Source organism: Sarcophilus harrisii, chromosome 4 (assembly GCF_902635505.1).
Source record: "Sarcophilus harrisii chromosome 4, mSarHar1.11, whole genome shotgun sequence".
Lineage (NCBI taxonomy): Eukaryota > Metazoa > Chordata > Mammalia > Dasyuromorphia > Dasyuridae > Sarcophilus > Sarcophilus harrisii.
In genome coordinates this window covers 27,870,200-27,887,418 of record NC_045429.1, presented here as the reverse complement: position 1 = coordinate 27,887,418, position 17,219 = coordinate 27,870,200, and the positions used below count along the sequence as shown (strand labels likewise).

The 17,219-nt window shown below is 39.6% G+C and overlaps 1 protein-coding gene across 4 annotated transcripts in view; it reads left to right on the top strand.

Annotated features, from left to right (window-relative positions):
* Nucleotides 1-220: 220 nt before the first annotated feature.
* The window catches only part of LOC100930522 (cytochrome P450 4A4-like), a 38,416-nt gene continuing 21,417 nt past the window's right edge, over nt 221-17,219 (top strand). Inside the window, exons 1-4 of one of the 4 annotated variants that reach the window (XM_031969167.1) lie at nt 221-527; nt 1,013-1,231; nt 10,141-10,282; nt 15,992-16,036. In XM_031969167.1, coding sequence (XP_031825027.1) covers nt 1,040-1,231; nt 10,141-10,282; nt 15,992-16,036 — 379 coding nt within the window. In that variant the 5' untranslated portion in view covers nt 221-527; nt 1,013-1,039. Of the gene's footprint in view, nt 528-702; nt 888-928; nt 1,232-8,321; nt 8,423-10,140; nt 10,283-15,991; nt 16,037-17,219 lie in introns of those variants that run through there. The other 3 variants (XM_031969166.1, XM_031969170.1, XM_031969169.1) reach the window with 3 other exon arrangements.

Sequence of the window (17,219 nt, the reverse complement as noted above, 5' to 3'; positions counted from 1 at the left end):
GCTGGCAGCAGCACTGACTGGAATTAAAGTCCTCGAGGCTGGAGCTCCTGGGTCCAAAGACTTCATTCCTCAGACCTGGAGCTATCCCCTCCCCCCTTCCCCCTCCACACATTTAGCCACTGTGTGTAAAAGATCCCCTTTGCCCCTGGACCAGAGGGAAGGAGACGACCCCAATTAAGCAGCCCCAGAAAGCTTCCCACAACCTAATGATAAAGCAACACAGAACATCCCAGAAGCAAGTGCCCAGCGCTCTCATTCTCGCACCACCTGGAGCTCCCCAAAACTCTCTCACATACAGAATCAACACAAGCAGATACGGAGGTGCCTGCGGGAGGGAAAGCCCCAGGACCCGAGGAGGAGACCAGAAAGGCCGACTGAGGAAGGCCAGAGAATGTCGGAGGGGTAGAGGATGGCGGGAGAGGAGCCCCCAAGGCTCCGTTGCACCCAGGCGCGATTTCCAGGCGAGGAAGGCCTCCGCTTCTCTCCTGCTTTGGAGCACCCAAAGCCACAGGCCGTTTCCTATTTTGGTGATTCCTTCTTTCTTTCTCCCCACCTCGCGCGCCCTCTCTGACCAGGAACCGGGTTCCATGGAGATTCTGGTAGTGTTGCACTGGCCCGGGCTGACGAGGGGCCGCTCCTCTCTTCCGAGCCCCCCCCCGCCCCCGCCAAGCCTCGGTCCGCTCCCTCCATCCCCCACTCCTGCCAACTCCCCTTTCCTTCTCCTAGCCTTTGCCCTTCCTGGCAGAGATTGGGAGGGGGGCACGTGAGGGAGGCGGAGGCGGACCGCGGGCAGCAGACCACGCGGGGGAAGGGATGGATGGAAGGAAGTGCGGACCGCCCGGGGGGATGTAAAGGAAGGGGACTGGGCTGTGCAGAGAGGAGGCTGGGTATGCAGGGTGGGGGAAGGGGCGGGGCTACGCCGGGGGACCGAGGAGGGGGTTTTCGGTGGGAGAGAGGGAGGGGACTCGGCTCGGTTCGAAGAAGCTGCCTCACCTGCCGCCTGCCTTCCCAGCGGAGCATCCCCGGAGTGTCCGGAGCCATGGGCTCGGATGCGGCCCCATCTTGGCTGGAGACCCACCGGGCTCGGCCCTTGCACTTGGCCTTGACGTTCGCCCTCGCGCTGCTGCTGCTGCAGGTAGTCAAGCTCTACCTCCGGCGCCAGGGACTGCTGAGAGCCCTGCGCCTCTTCCCGGGACCCCCCACTCACTGGCTCTTGGGAAACCAGAGGGAGGTAAGCGGGGGTTCTGCCCGGGGCTGTCGGCCGGGACAGAGGGAGGGAGAGGCTGCTGTCCTTGGTCTGACTCCCCGCGAGGCAGGTTCCTGGCGAAGAGTGAGGGGAGAGCGAGGGGCTCTCCTTCTGTAGGAGGCAGGAGGATAGGGCAGGGCCTTAGGAGCCGCTCACAGATCCATTCCCGGGAAACTTATTGAGAGTCTGCCCTCCTGGCATTCACAATGCCCTTGGCCGAGCCTTTCCTGCCCTTATCTAAAAGTTTCCCTTTATTCTCCCAGCTCCTGGGTGCCACACAGGAAACGCTGGGTTCGGAGTCAGATGATCTGGGTTCAAATCCATTTGAAGTCATTCCCCTAGTAACTTTAGTGGCAAATCAAGAATTTGAGCCCAGGTCCTCAGACTTCAAATGCAGAACTTTACCATCAGTGTCCTGTTCATCCAGTTAAAATTCAACAAATAAGTAGCATCCACCGTATGCTGGGTGCTGTGGGAGGCCTCAAGCCTCCTAGTCAGTGTCCCCAGGGAGCTCTATCATACATATGATGGTGATGAACATACTTTTGTGTGTGTGTGTGTGTGTGTGTGTGTGTGTGTGTGTCTGCGAACACACACACCTGCAGTCCCCAGATAGTCACAATTAGTGCCAGCGAGGCAAACACAATGGCCTCCAGGTCCACCTGCAGAGGAAACCTTTGAGTGAATCCTCCCTGTCTGAAGACTGCTATATTAAATTTGGGATGGCAAGGGACTTTTGTCGCAGCTACTCCATCACCCTTTTCAAATCTACTATCAACTTTTGGGACTTTCCAAACCCACTCAACCTCTACCCTCAAAATGGTGAAATCAGTCCTTCCCTTAGTGAGCTCACCTGTTTAGGTAATTCTGGCCAGAGTATTGTTAATGATTATGATTAATAGTATTTATTTAATACTTTAAAATTTGGCAAAAAACTCTATAAGTATTATCACATTTTACTATCACAACAACTCTAGGGGTGGCTGCTAATATTATTATCCCATTTTATAGATGAGAAAATTGAGTTAGACAAAGGTTTAATGATTTGCCAAGATCATACAACTAGTGTCTGAAGAAGGATTTAAATTCGGGTCTTTCTGAGTCCTGGTCCAAGGCTCTATCACCCAACTTCTCCTGAATAAGTGCTTTTTCTCAGCTGAATCAATCATCCCTGAGAGGAAAGAAATTAGAATGGTGAAGAGCTTTGCCTTTAGGTAGTGAAGGACCAAAAAGCTCCATTTAGGAAATGGAAATGTTTAACTTAAAAAAGATAAGCACAAGAGACACGATGGCTGTTTTCAAGTTTCTGAAGGACTCTGATGTGGAATGAAGATTAGAATAGTTCTGGTTAACTCGGAGGAAAAAATTAGGGACAGTGGATGGATACTGCTTAGAGAAGTACTTTTGGAGTGGATGTCAGAAAAAAAATTCCTAATGAGAGTTGACCTAAAAGAGAAAGAATTGTGTGAGCAAGTGGTGGGTTTCCTCTCACTGGAGATGTTGTGGAGTCATATTTTAGATTAGACAACCCCTGAAGTGCCTTCTCGTGGAGATTCTAGGTGAACATTTATATTTTCATTAGTGCCCTTTTTGAATTCTATAATTTTATTACATTCAAACTATATGCAAAGATGTAAATGAACTGAATATATGAACAGGAAACAGTTCCTGCCCTCAGAAAGCTTAAAGTCTAATGGAGAGAGAAAAGAGAGGTTATATACACAAAACTAAGTATGATTCAAGAAAGAATGGCATGAGGACAAAAAAGAATTTGAAAACTTGAAGGAAAGATGTTGAAGGAATGGAAGCTGAGAAAAACAGGCTTTGTATTTTTCCTCTTTTGACAAAATGCCATCTTAGAAATGTCTTCTATTTAATATAGCTGGCTAAGCATGATTAAGAGCCATGTTCTCCTTACTCATTTAAAAAAATTAGTCTACTTTTTCCTTGCTACTAGGTTAATATAATACACAATTCTTATTTGAGGCTAGGTAATGATGACATCTTATTGAGACAGAGACTGGGCTAAACTCATCCTTTTCCCTAAATCTTTACTTCTTCCTAACTTCCCTACTATTATTAACTTCAAATTTCCAACCGGAAACCATCATTGATGCCATTCTCTTCATTCATTGTAACTCCATTATGCCAAGTCTTGCTAGTTTATACCTTCACAACATCTCCCTCTCTCCACTCACACAGTCACTAAACAGTCTTCCAAAGTATCCAAGGCTGCAGATATGTCAAGAAGGATTTGGATAGACAAAAAGTCATTAGATTTGACAAGAGATCATTAGCAACATTAGAGAGATCTTTGTCAACTGAATGATGTGATCAGACTGTAGAGAGTTAAGATAATGAAAGGAGAAGAGATGGAAGTACCAATTGTAAATGAGCTTTCTCAAAAATTTAGTCATGAAAGAGAAAGAGAAATACAGGATACATTACTAGCAGAGATGTTCACATCAAATGAGAGGGTGAGTTCATTTTAAGGATGGATGAGATATGATCTAGTTTATAGGCATCAGAAAAGTAACTGCAAGAAAGCAGAAATATTAAATACATTCTTACAGTTCATACCAAAAAATAATCAATAAAAAGATTTTGAAGAAAAATTCAAATGTAAATATTAACTAAATAATTTAGCCCTAACAAATTAGTGGGTGAAAGAACTGGTCATAAAAATAACATTATCAAGAAAAATCACAACCATGAGACAGCATGACAAAACTTTTGGTATATAGCCATAGCATTCTATAGAGAATAATTTGCATCTTTAAACACTTTCATCAACAAAAGAGAATAAATCAATGAAACTTGAAACAAAAAAAGTACAAAAATAAGAAATCTTAAAAACTAAATATCTAAATAGAATTCTGAAAATCAAAATCTTAACATAACTGAAAGTCAAAAGAAATTGAGAAGTAAAATTGAAGGTGGTTTTTTAAAAAAAACTAATTAGTTTAAAAAACTAATAAACAAATCATTAGGTAACCAAGTTACCAATGTCAAAATTCAAGTGACAACCAATGACAAACTTATCAAATGTCATTTTCTCTAGTTATATGCCCACAAAACATGTTACTTGATGAAAGAAGGGAATATTTACAAATTGTGAAATATTCAGATTATTAGGACAAGAAATAGAGATCAAATGATCTAATTTCAGAAAATATATTTACTAGAAATATGAGCAGGCAGTACTCTAGGGGAAAAAACTGAAGTTTTAATATGCATATAAAAAATACAGCAAGTTATAAAAATTAGAGTAATGCATATTAAAACTATCAAGATTCCACCTCATGTGCAAAATGGCAAAGATGACAAAAAATAAAAATGGCAATTGTTGGAGAGTATGTTGGATAAAAGTCACGAAAATGTACTTTTAATGCAATTGTAAATTGGTCCTGCTATTATTGAAAGTATTTTGGAGCTACAAAAAAATTGGAATCATGCATATCCTAGTGTATAATCATACCATTGCTGGCATTTGCTCCTAAAGAGACAAAAAATAAAGGAAAAGGACCCCACGGATACAAAGATATTCAGAGCACCACTTCTTTGTTAAAGCAAAGAACCGAAAGCTAAGGGAGTGCTCATAACTTGGGAAAGGCTGAACAAAGCATGGCATATAAATATAATGGTTTATTTTTTCGTTGTTAGAATTGAGGAAAGAGAAGGACTCAAAGCAGAACCAGAAAAACAATGTATAAAAGAACTACAACATTGTAAAGAAAAAACAATTGTGAAGTACTTAAGAATAATGAAAAATAGCCAATTACTTAAGTCATTCAAAGTTGTTCTTAAAACAATATAGCTGTTACTATGTACGATGTTCTCTTGGTTCAGTTCACTTCTCTTTTCATCATTTCATGCAAATCTTTTTCTGCCTTTTCAAAATCATTGAACTCATTATTTCATATAGCAGGGTAGTATTCCATCACAACCATACACCACAGCCTGTTCGGTCATTCCCTGGTTGATGGGGATTCCCTGCAATTTCCAGTTCTTTGCCAACACAAAGAAAGCCTTTATAACATCCTCCTATTCCCATTAAAAGATATAATTACTGTTTGTGAATTTTCTCCATCTTATTTTTACTCACTATTCTATTTTCTTTCTCAGTCTCTCTTTTTACTCTATAGGGTTGGGTAAAAAATAACTTTGTGGTATATTTGGAAGAAATACCAATTTGTACATGGTAGATTTGCAGCTTCATGTGCAATCATCTTTTTTCATTGTCCTGTGTTATGGAGATACTTGTTTTGTTCCATAAATTGGAAATAATGAAGCATTTATCCACTACCTAACAGGAAGAGCTGAAAGTAGAGGAGTGCAGAATAAGGCACACAATTGGAACATAGTCAATGTGTAAATTTATTTTATGTGAATATGCATTTTTGTAACAAGGGAGACATTCCAGAAAGGGGAAAAAAGGAGAAAGAAAAGAACCATTGAAACTCTTTTCAAGTGCACAGAAAAGAGCATTAAAAAGTTCATAGGGAGACCGAGAAGCAGGAAGCTTTGAAACTGTGTTGAATTTATTATATATTTTTCAAAAAAATCAGCTGCATATAATATTCATATGTTCATATATTTCTTTTTTTTCTACAGAAATATTCACATTGGTTATTGTTCCTCATCTTCAAAATAACCAAAAAAAATTAAGAATAGAGAAAGGGGCAAATGTGAGCCATGTTATAGATTTAATGGCTCATTGAATATGGCAGGGCAGAGGCTGAAAAAGAAACAAGAGTCAGAGATAAGGGCAGATTTTCAGGGATGGAGGACTAACTGGGTGATGGTGCCATTAAGAAGCACCACCATGAGAGAGAGAATAAAATCTGAGGAAGATAGAAAATTGTTTCTTTCACTCTTCTCCCCTCCTCTCCATTCTCTTTATCCTATAGTTAAACAATCCAGAAAGACAGCACTTCCCAGCTAGATGTTCACTCTTAGGGGGACAGGGAATACAATGCCTCAAATCCTGCCTCTCCTGCTTCTGTTTCCCCTCTCTGGACCTCAGTTTTTCCTCCCTGTAAAATGTAGAAATTAGCTCAGATGATGTCTAATGCCCTTTTTCCTCTAAATCTCCGGCCCCAGTATGCTACATACTTCTGCTTTTTCATCTCCCCTAAATTTTGTAGGTACACACCTGATTCTCCAGGCCAATCCTGAGCTTGGTTTTAGGACATTTGGAATGATCACTTTTTACATTTTTTTAATCACATTTCATATGATGTGATCCACATCAATGAAATGTAAGAAGACGAAGAGCTCAGGACACAGACAATTGAAGGAGAACAAAAATCTCACTAATTTTTAGGATAAAATGTCAAAGGAAGGCTTTTTTCCCAGTGCAGAGAAAACTGCATCCATTCTATGGGCCACTGACTAGGTGGCAACGGCAAAGATTGGTTTGTTTGTGTCCTCATTTTCTTTTTTTTTTTTTAATTTAATAGCCTTTTATTTACAGGATATATACATGGGTAACTTTACAGCATTAACAATTGCCAAACCTCTTGTTCCAATTTTTCACCTCTTACCCCCCCACCCCCTCCCCTAGATGGCAGGATGACCAGTAGATGTTAAATATATTAAAATATAAATTAGATTGTGTCCTCATTTTCAACTCCACCACCACCCTTAGGCTCTATCAAGGACAGGAAAAATGGGCTAACATGGGAATATTTCTTAAAAATGTTTCTTAAGAATTCTGGTCTTGGGCAGTTAGGTGGCGCAGTGGTTAGAGCACCAGTCCTGAAGTCAGGAGGATCTGAGTTCAAAATCTGATCTCAGACACTTAACATTTCCTAGCTGTGTGACTCTGGGCAAGTCACAACCTCAATTACCTCAGGAAAACAACAACAACAATAACAAAAAAAAAAAGAATTCTGGTCTAGAAGAGATATAACACTTAAATAAGCTGTGGTCCCTGCCTTCATGAAGCTCACAATCTAGTGAATAAATAACATACAGAGAAAACCAGAAGATGCCATATTGTATCATCAGTGTCTGAGAAGAACAATCATGGTATAATTTGGGGTCTGAAGAGAAAGGTAGTTACCCTCAGAGACATGAAGGAAAGCTTCATGAAGGAGGCAGCATGCATGGTCAAGGCTATTCAGCAGGTGAAAAGGGAGAAAGGAAAAATCCATTTACAAGGAACTGCTAAAGGGAAGCACCAAGGTAGGAGAGCATGAGGCATACTTGGCAGGTAAAAAGTTTTACTGAGTACTTAGGGAGGAGTAATAAGCAAAAAAGATCAGAAAAGTACATTGAGAAGCAATTAAGGAGAACCTTGAATGCTAGCCTCAAGAAATAATCTATATTCAGGAACCAAGTGGGAGCCAATGAAGAATTGGATTAAGATGATCAGCTCTTTTCTTGCTTCAGTCTTCTCCCTGTCTGCTTTAACTAATGCTCAGGGCCTCTCCCCCTCTTAAAAAAATAAAGACAGAAAACCTTAACAACCCTATGATTTTTTCTCTCTATTAAGCTATTTCTTTCCTCCCTTTACTTTCAGACATCTATCACATATGTTCACTCTCTAGTTATTCACTCTCAAGCTTCTGCACTCAGGCTACCATCCCTGCCTCTTTATTGAAACTGTCCCATCCAACGTCAGAGATGACTTTTTAATCATCAATTCCAATGACCTCTTCTTAGTCCTCATCTTCTTTGAACTCTGTGCAGTGTTTATTCATTTCTGATGTGTCCCTTGACTTCTGGGACACTGTCCTTGTGATTCTCATTACTGTAGGATTTCCTTCCTCCTGCATGGTCATCTGTCCCTGTCACTATCTTCTCATCTTTCCCTTAAATGATCATCTCTGGGAACATCTTGTCAGTCTCTTCTTTCTTGTCTGTATTCACTCTTGCAGATCTCCAATCCCATGGTTTCAAATATTTGCTTGATGATGTATTTTCAGACTGGATCTCATTTCTGAGCCCCAGTCGTCCATTTCCAGGTGTTTACTAGACATCACTCTTGGGATGGACCATCAACACTCTAAACCAATGTCCAGAAATGAGCATTTATTCGGTGTGCATCTCTCTCCCTCCTTTTGAACAGCCCTATTTCTACGTACGGCACCTTCTTCTTTTCATTCCTCCAGACTTGTAACTTCAGAACCAGCTTTGAATCATTTATGCAGCTCACATGTGTAACACTGGGTAAGTCTCTTCTTTTCTTTAAGCCTTGTTATCTCCTCTAAAGTGAAGGGTTTGAATTATTTTAATATGGAATATGGGATGAAAGGAATCTAACAATTGTATACACCACTAGAGCAGAATCTGGTTCTAGGTCTATTGTAACTGGAAGAGGATTGGAGGGTGTTTGACAATGGTGGCTGCATTCTCAGAAATTCTCTGATGATTCAATAGATATCTTAGCCATGTGGCAAATCTTTTAACCATTCTACTCCTCAGTCAAACTGGATGATCTCTGAGGTTCCTCTCTTCCCCAGAGAAAGTGTCCTTTCCTCTCAGTAGCAATTTTCTCCTGGGAAACCAGCTAAAAACACATGACTGATGGTGGATCAACACTATAAAATTATTCATTAGGAGATGGAAAATTTCTCTCTAAAGTTCTCTTGTCCAAGCCAGAAATTCTAGAAAGGGTTGTAAATTCAGGCTGCCATGGAGCTCTTGTAGAAATGGGACTCAAGTGGAAGCATCAAATTCAATCCAACACAATTCTATTAAGTTTCTGATGTTTGACAGTGACAAGAACTTTCTTTTCAGAGTCTTCAGTAGTTGTGACTAGAGTCCTGTAGGAAAAAATGCCAGAAATTATCTCCAAAAGGGTTGCTTAATGACTGAGATCACTGGACTGGAAGCATTGCTATTCCCAAGGCTCTTAGATTGTGGGTCCTGAGCTATATTTATCGGGGTCTGAGGACTAGGGGTTTTACTTGCTTGGCACATGTTGTCTTCCATCTCTTGGTGCTTCAGTTAAGCTGTTTTAGCTTCTTGTGAGTGGCAGCTGATGAGGATGGCTGCCACTGCTTCTTAGACAAGTGGGATAATGGCTATACTGAGGCTAGAACTAATAGTCTGGGAGGGGCTAAGTTCCTGTGCCTATCTTTTTGTTGGTGGTAGTGGATCAGCAGTTATTGTTAGTAGTGGAAGGAAGAGGAGTTCCCTCTTCGTGATGACTTTTCCCATCAACAATGGTTGTGGAGGCCAGGATAAAAGCAGGTCTGTTAGTTTGGAGGGACATGCTATTCTCTAGGCAAGTCTTGGATTCAAGGTCCCTGTATCTCCATATGGATCCAAAGGGAAATGCTGGTCAAAGCAATTCAATTTGCTCAACACATGCTACTGTGTTCTCAGATATATGTAGAATGGATTGGAGAAAAAAGAGACTGGAGCTTGAGAAGTCAAGTAGGAAGCTGTTTCAGCAATTTTGGTGAGAGAAGTGATAAAGTAAAAGCTATAGGAGTAGATAAACAGGATGAGAGGGCAAAATATGACCACTCTTGACAAATGATTGGTCTTGGAGAAAATTATTTTAGAGTTCCTGGATTTGACATGCTGATGAAATGGCATAGCAGAAATGCCCAGCAGAAATTTGGTTTAAAAGGTCTTGACTTTGCATTTTCAGGTGCTCCAGATCTTCAAGTGGAGGTCTGGATGGTCATTTATCCAGGATGTAGTGGGAAAGATTCTTGCCCAGATATTGGTTGGAGGAGGTAGCGCAGGTCTCTTCCACAGCTAAATTTCAGAATCAAAACTCACATCTCCCTACTAAAGTCCCATGAGCCTATTCTGAGCTTCTTAAAAACTGAAGGATTAGAGAAACAGGTGGGGAGAAGGTAGAAACAGAGGTGGGGAAAATTTTCCTTGCTCTAGCTGCCCAACTCACCTTTTTGGTTTTGTTTTTATTGCAGTTTTACCTGGAAAAAGAACTACAACAGTTTGATATGTTGGTAGAAAAATATCCCTGTGCTTTCCCTCGCTGGGTTGGGGCCTTTCAGGTGCTTTTAAATATCTATGACCCAGAGTATGTGAAAATTCTTCTGAACCGAAGAGGTAAGGATACTGAGAGTGGATCAATGCTAAACTGTCGGATCTGGAGAGAATGGGAGGGGTCATCTAGTCTACAACCAACTAATATGTATTTACAAAGTATCTACTATGTGCCAGGACCAGGGGATGCCAAGACAAAGGCGAACAGTCCCTTTCCTCAACAACTTTACATTCTAATGGAGGAATCACCTATGAATTGATACATATGTAGGCAAAGACAAAATAGATTCAGAGTAATTTGAGGAAGGTGGGAATTAGCAGCCAGGGAATTAAGAAACTACCTTCATCTTGAAGGAAAGTAGGGCTTCTATGAGATGGGAGTAAAACAGGAGTATATTCCAAGAATGAAGGAACTAGTTAGTACAAAGCCATGGAAGTGGAAGATGGGAGTGTTGTGTATGAGAAACAATAAGGATGCTGGATCCTTGAGTGTAAGGGCAGATAATCTGTTAAACACACACACATACACACACACACACAAATTGGTAAGGTAAATTGAGGCCAGATTGTGAAGAGTTTTGGATACCCAAAAAGAAGTTTATATTTCATCCTAATGGATTCCCTAATGAAGCCCTGGAGTTTATTATGTAATAGGGTAAATGGGCACACGCATACTTTAGAAAAATCACTTTAGCTACTCTGTAGGACAGAGGGAAGAGATTTAACTTGGAAATTCATTTTGAGGTAATGTGAGGATAATGGATATGTTGTGGGGAAAAGGGGATAGATGCAAGAAACATTATGAAGGTCAAAATAGCAAGATTTAATGGCAAGTTGTGGAACAAGTAAGATTGGGAAGTAGATGACTCCATGGTCTCAAAACACAGATACAGAAAGGATACAGCTAGGATACAGAAAGAACAGTAACATATTCAACATAAATAGAAACATTTGAAAGAGAGAAGAGGTTATTCTGAAGAGGGAGGGGAACAATGAGTTTTGTAAAAGACGGTTACATATGAGATGTTCAGTTCAAAATGCCCAATAAGGACTTAATTGAAACCCATTGAAACTGGTCCAGTGGCTCCATACAACAATAAAAGAAGCTGCAAGAAAGATTCTCAGGGACACCCTCAAAAAGGAGCATGATCTGAATGATGCTCCAGAAAAGTAAACTGAGAGGAGCAGTCAGAGACCAAGGAGAAGAAGTAAGAGAAAACAGTCAAGAAAATCCAGAGAAGAGAGAGTATCCAGGTGGAGAAGGTGATCAGTGGTACCATTGGTTGCAATGAGGATGAGGATTTAATAAAGAGGGAAAGGAGAACGGAGCAAGCAATTAATTATTAATTTTATAAAATATATAATATAAATTATAATAATTCTAAAATAATTAATAAAAAGCAATTAAACACCCACTACGTGCCAGGCACTGTGCTAAGTGCTTTACCATCATTTCATTTGACCCTCACAACAATTCTGAGAGGGAGATGCTATTTTTAATCTCCATTTCACAATTGGGGAAACTGAGGCAAACAGAATTAAATAATTTGCCCCAGATCACACAGCTAATAAATGGGCCAGATTTGAACTCACTTCTTCCTGACTCCTGGCCCAGCCCTGTATCCACTGTGCCCACTTACATAATTAACAAGTGGACATCTAGTCTTTGCCTAGAGATCTCATAGGACCTGCTACTCTATTTTGTAATAGAATTCCAATTGTTAGCAAGTTTCTCCTTATATCAGGAGATCCCCTAGAACTCCTCCTCCTCCTCCTCAATTTCCTCATTTATAAAATGAGTTGGAAAAGAACTCTTTTCTTGCTGTTCAGACATGTCCAACTCTTTGTGACCCTACTTGGTGTTTTCTTGGTAAAGATACTAGAGTGGTTTGCATTTCCTTCTCCAGTTCATTTTATAAATGAGGAAACTGAAGAAAAGAGGGTAAAGTCATTTGTCCAGGGTCCCACAGCTAGTTGAAACTGGATTTGAATTCAGAAAGACAAGTTTTCCTTACTCCATACTCAGTGCTTTATGCAACATGGCACCACCTAGCTGCCCAAGGGTAATCTTAGAGTCAAACCACATCAACAAGTATTGATTGAATACATCCTATGTGCCAAACACTCACTAATACAAAGAAAGTTCCTGATAAGAGAATTCAATTTGAGGGAGATGATGTGAAAACAACCATTAATAAACAAGCTATATATAGGATAAGTTACAAATCATCAACAGAGGAATCCTGCTAGATTTAAGGAGGACTGAGAAAGGCAGGGAGCTGGCTCAGTGGGTAGAGCAATGGGCCTGAAGCCAGCAAGAGATGAGTCCAAATCCAGCCTCAGATAAGATCTTAGACAAATCATTTAACTGTTTCCTTCAGTTTTCTCAAATATAACGTGACTAACAATAACATCTTCATCCTAAGATCAAATAAGATAATAATTGTAAAGCACTAAGTGTAGTACTAGGCACATAAGTGTAAGTGATTGTTATTATTCTCAAAGAAGACAGAATTTTAGCTGGAACTCAGAGGAAAATGGGAAAACAAGTAGACATAAATGAAGGCAATTATTTTAGACACAGATGGTAGCCAATAATATGCAGTTGAGAGATAGAATGTTTGTGTATAAGGAAATTAGGCAGCCACTGTCCCTGGATCACAAAATACATGGGGATGGAGGGAAACGGTGTAAGAACACGGGGAAGGTAAGGGTAGATAAGTTATGAAGGGCTTAGAAAATACCAAACAGAGGGTTTTATATTTGATCCTGGAAGAATTAGGGGGCCATCATAGCTTACTGAATGGGGGATTTAGAAAAATCACTTTGCCAACTGAGTGAAGGACAAACTAAAATGGGGAAAGACTTGTGGGAGGCAGATAACAAGGGGAAGATGGTGACCAACAAGGCCAAAGGCTTTGGAGAGGTTAAGGAAGGTGAGAAGTGAGAAAAAGCCGTTCACTTTTTCAGAACTGTTGGGAATTGAGAGGAGGTAGCCCCACTGCATGCAATCCTTTTCAGACCTCATTTGGAGGACTATGGTCAATCCTGGGCAGCACAGTTTAAGAAGAATGTTGTTAATTTAGTGTCCAGGGGAAGAACGCCAAGGTGGATAAGATACTTGAGTCCATATCATATGAAACTCAGTTGAAGCAAGTGGGCATGTGCAACCCGGAGAAGAGAAGGCCAAGGAAGAATGTGGTATATGCAGGCAAGCATTTGAGAAATTGCAGAGGAAACTTTAGGTTCAATTTCAAAGCAAAACAAAACAAAAAATCCCTTATAATTAGAGCTGCCCCACATTGGAAAGGACTGACTTTTCTTTCTTTTAAATTTATTTTTATTTATTATTTAATTTAATTTAATTTATTTCATTTAAATTTATTTTAAATTTTATTTTTTAAAATTTATTTTATTTAAAAAAGCAATTTAAAAAAAAGGAAAATAGAACATTGTCATGTGCCCAGCGGAACATCAGGGAGGATTCAAAATATGTAACAAGCAATTACCAGTTATATATATAATAGTAGAAGAAATTATACTCATGAATATCTATCTCTTCTTTGTTTCCTTGTGAATTATTTTTTGTTTTCTGCTGTGCACTTTGTTTTACTTTATTCTTTTTTTCCTGGAAGGGGCTACTTAAGAAGCAGTTGTATCACTTTCCTTGGAATTCTTCAATTAGAAACTAGGAAACCATTTGTTGAGGATTCTTTGGGTATAGAGACTAGATAAATAATAAGTCTTTTCACCACTCTCAAACTCTGTGATTCTATGAATCCCTGACAAAATGGCTTGGGAGCGATGGCAATAGACACTGTGCAATGGGTCAATGAGGAAAGGCTTCCTATACAATATTGTGTATGTTCTACATCTTAAAGGAAATGAGGGATTCTCTTAGGGAGAAGATGAGACAACTTTCTGAGTGTGAAGAGCAGTCTTAGGACATAGCCATAGAATGTGAAGCTCTCTATATGAGGAAAAGAGTCAGGCTAAAGAGAACCAGCCATACAGTGAGAGAGACAGATTTAGTTATGTTATTATTATATTATGCTATGTTATGTTATGTTATGTTAGAGCAATATTGGGAAAGTCTTTAAGAGGCTACAGTTGAGATTATATTTAGTCATAGAGGTAATAGGAAGTCAGTGAAGGTAATTAAATGAGGCTCTGACATGGTGGGATCATGGCTTCGGTAGCAGGATGGAAAATTAATGAGAGTGGGGAGACACACGTGACAAGGAGATTAATGGGGCCATCACAATAGTCTATAAAGGGGTAAAGACCTTCTTTTACCTTTCTTTGTATCCCCAGCACTTAGCACAGTGCCTGGCACCTAATAGGTGCTTAAAATGCTTGTTAATTGATGGAATGAACTGACGTGGTAATTATGTTAATAAAGAGAAGGTGTCACATTCAAGGGATGTCATGGGAGTAGAAACAGCAAGATATGACAAATGATTGAATATGGTGAAGAAGTAAGAAAGAATTAGGAACTGTAGAAACAATATAGACCTGGAAGACTGCAAGAATTTTGGTGTCCTCAATAGAAGCTGAAAAGTTTAGTAAATGGATGGTTTGGGGGTAAAGATCTTGGACATATTGCGTCCGAGATGTTCTTGGAACATTCAGATTGAAATTTCCAGTAGGTGGTTAGTTATATGGGGCTGAAGCTCAGGAAACAGATGGACCAAATTCACACATAGGTGAGTCATATGCATAAAGATGAGAACTCCATCCAGAGATGCTGAGGAACGTATCCCCTGCTGGTGATAAGTCCCTTAATGACTGACTAACATTAGGCAAGTTACCTAACCTCTCAATTCCATCAACCATAAAATGAGAGGGTTATATTTGATGACCTCTGAAATTCTGTATAGCTCTAAAATCCCATAGTACTACATAGTCCTATAATTTCCAAGAAATCCTCATGTTCTGTGTCTTGAGAGTATCTCCTTCCTGTCAGGAAAGTAATTTAAAAAACTAAATGTCCCTGTCAGACCATGGAGAGTATGCAATCAATACAAAGAACAAAGAATGGTCTTAAGGAATGGTCCATTTGTGTTGTGAGGCACTAGAAGATTCAGTTCCATTCAGCACATTATAGAACACGTCTATATGGGCTAGGGAGTGGGACAAGTTGACAACTTTGGTTCCTTCCAGCTCTGAGATTCAAAGATCCTAGATATCTGATGGCAACTTTGCAGCCCCTCCTGGTCACATGGCAAGTCCAGATTCTGTGCAACCTTTCATTATCTCCCTGACCTGTTTGTGCTAGTTGCTATTAACATACACGTCCCATTCATTTCAAGTGATTTTGTCCCCAAGCATATGGATAATTTTGTGATGAAGATATCATTAATGGCATAATTTAGCCCCCCCAGGTAGTAAGAGATAAAGCCCGGATACATCCTTAGATTTTCTGCCTTCAAACCCAATGTTCTGATTGATACAATGAACCCTCTGGTGTTTGAGTCCCTTTCTAGGAGACATTTCAGGACAGTGTTCCTGTTCACCTTGGGAGGAATCATGAACAACTTAAAATCCTGGTTTTGTGATTTTGCATTACCTGACTTTTGGTTCTCTAGAGCAGCAGCTCCATTTTCCTAGGATAGCATGAACCCAGAGTCCTTTGGGATGTTCAGTCTCCTTGACTGAGTTATGTACCTATTAACCCCAGGCAAAATTCAGATACCCACAAACCTGCTCTGGTTTTAGACACTAAATTTCTATGTAAGATAAATCTTTTCTCTTCTGTGCTTGACTTTACAGATCCCAAAATACAGCTTGGGTACAAGTTTATTGTTCCCTGGGTTGGTAAGTACCTATGATTAACTTGGCCTTCTCAGACAAGAAAAAAATCCCTAGTGAAAAGAAGCTTTTATTGTATAAAGATAGAGGTGGGGAGAAAATAAACACAGATGAGTCGATACAAAAACATATAAAAAGTAAAATAAAATTCATTTCAAGAGCAATTCCAGAACTAGTAGGATCAAGAAACAGTGTCAAGAAGATCAAATTAAATAGATCAATGTAGAATTGAACTATTGTACTTGATCTAAAGTTTACAAGTTTAAAAAAATGGGAGAGGGGAAAGTGACTACAAATGCATTTCTGTGAAACAATCCATAGAAGTCTTGGTGGACTGCAATCAGAATATGAATCAACAGAGGGATGTGGCACTTTTTCATATAGATAGTTTTGATTTCTTCTGAAAACTGCCTATTCATATCTTTTTAACCATTTATCAGTTGGGGAAGTCTTTTATATTTATAAATTTGAGTCCATTCTTAATATATTTGAGAAATAAGGCCTTTATCAGAGAAATTGTAAATTTCTTTTTTTTTTTTTTTTTTTTTTTTTTTTTTTTTTTTTTTTTTTATTTTTTATTTAATAGCCTTTAATTTACAGGATATATACATGGGTAACTTTACAGCATTAACAATTGCCAAACCTCTTGTTCCAATTTTTCACCTCTTACCCCCCCCACCCCCTCCCCTAGATGGCAGGATGACCAGTAGATGTTAAATATATTAAAATATAACTTAGATACACAATAAGTATACATGACCAAAACATTATTTTGCTGTACAAAAAGAATCAGACTCTGAATTATTGTACAATTAGCTTGTGAAGGAAATCAAAGATGCAGGTGTGCATAAATATAGGGACTGGGAATTCAATGTAATGGTTTTTAGTCATCTCCCAGAGTTCTTTTTCTGGGTATAGTTAGTTCAGTTCATTACTGCTCCATTAGAAATGATTTGGTTGATCTCGTTGCTGAGGATGGCCTGATCCATCAGGACTAGTCATCATCTAGTATTGTTGTTGAAGTATATAATGATCTCCTGGTCCTGCTCATTTCACTCAGCATCAGTTCGTGTAAGTCTCTCCAGGCCTTTCTGAAATCATCCTGTTGGTCATTTCTTACAGAACAGTAATATTCCATAATTTTCATATACCACAGAAATTGTAAATTTCTTATGTTACTTCATTGTCC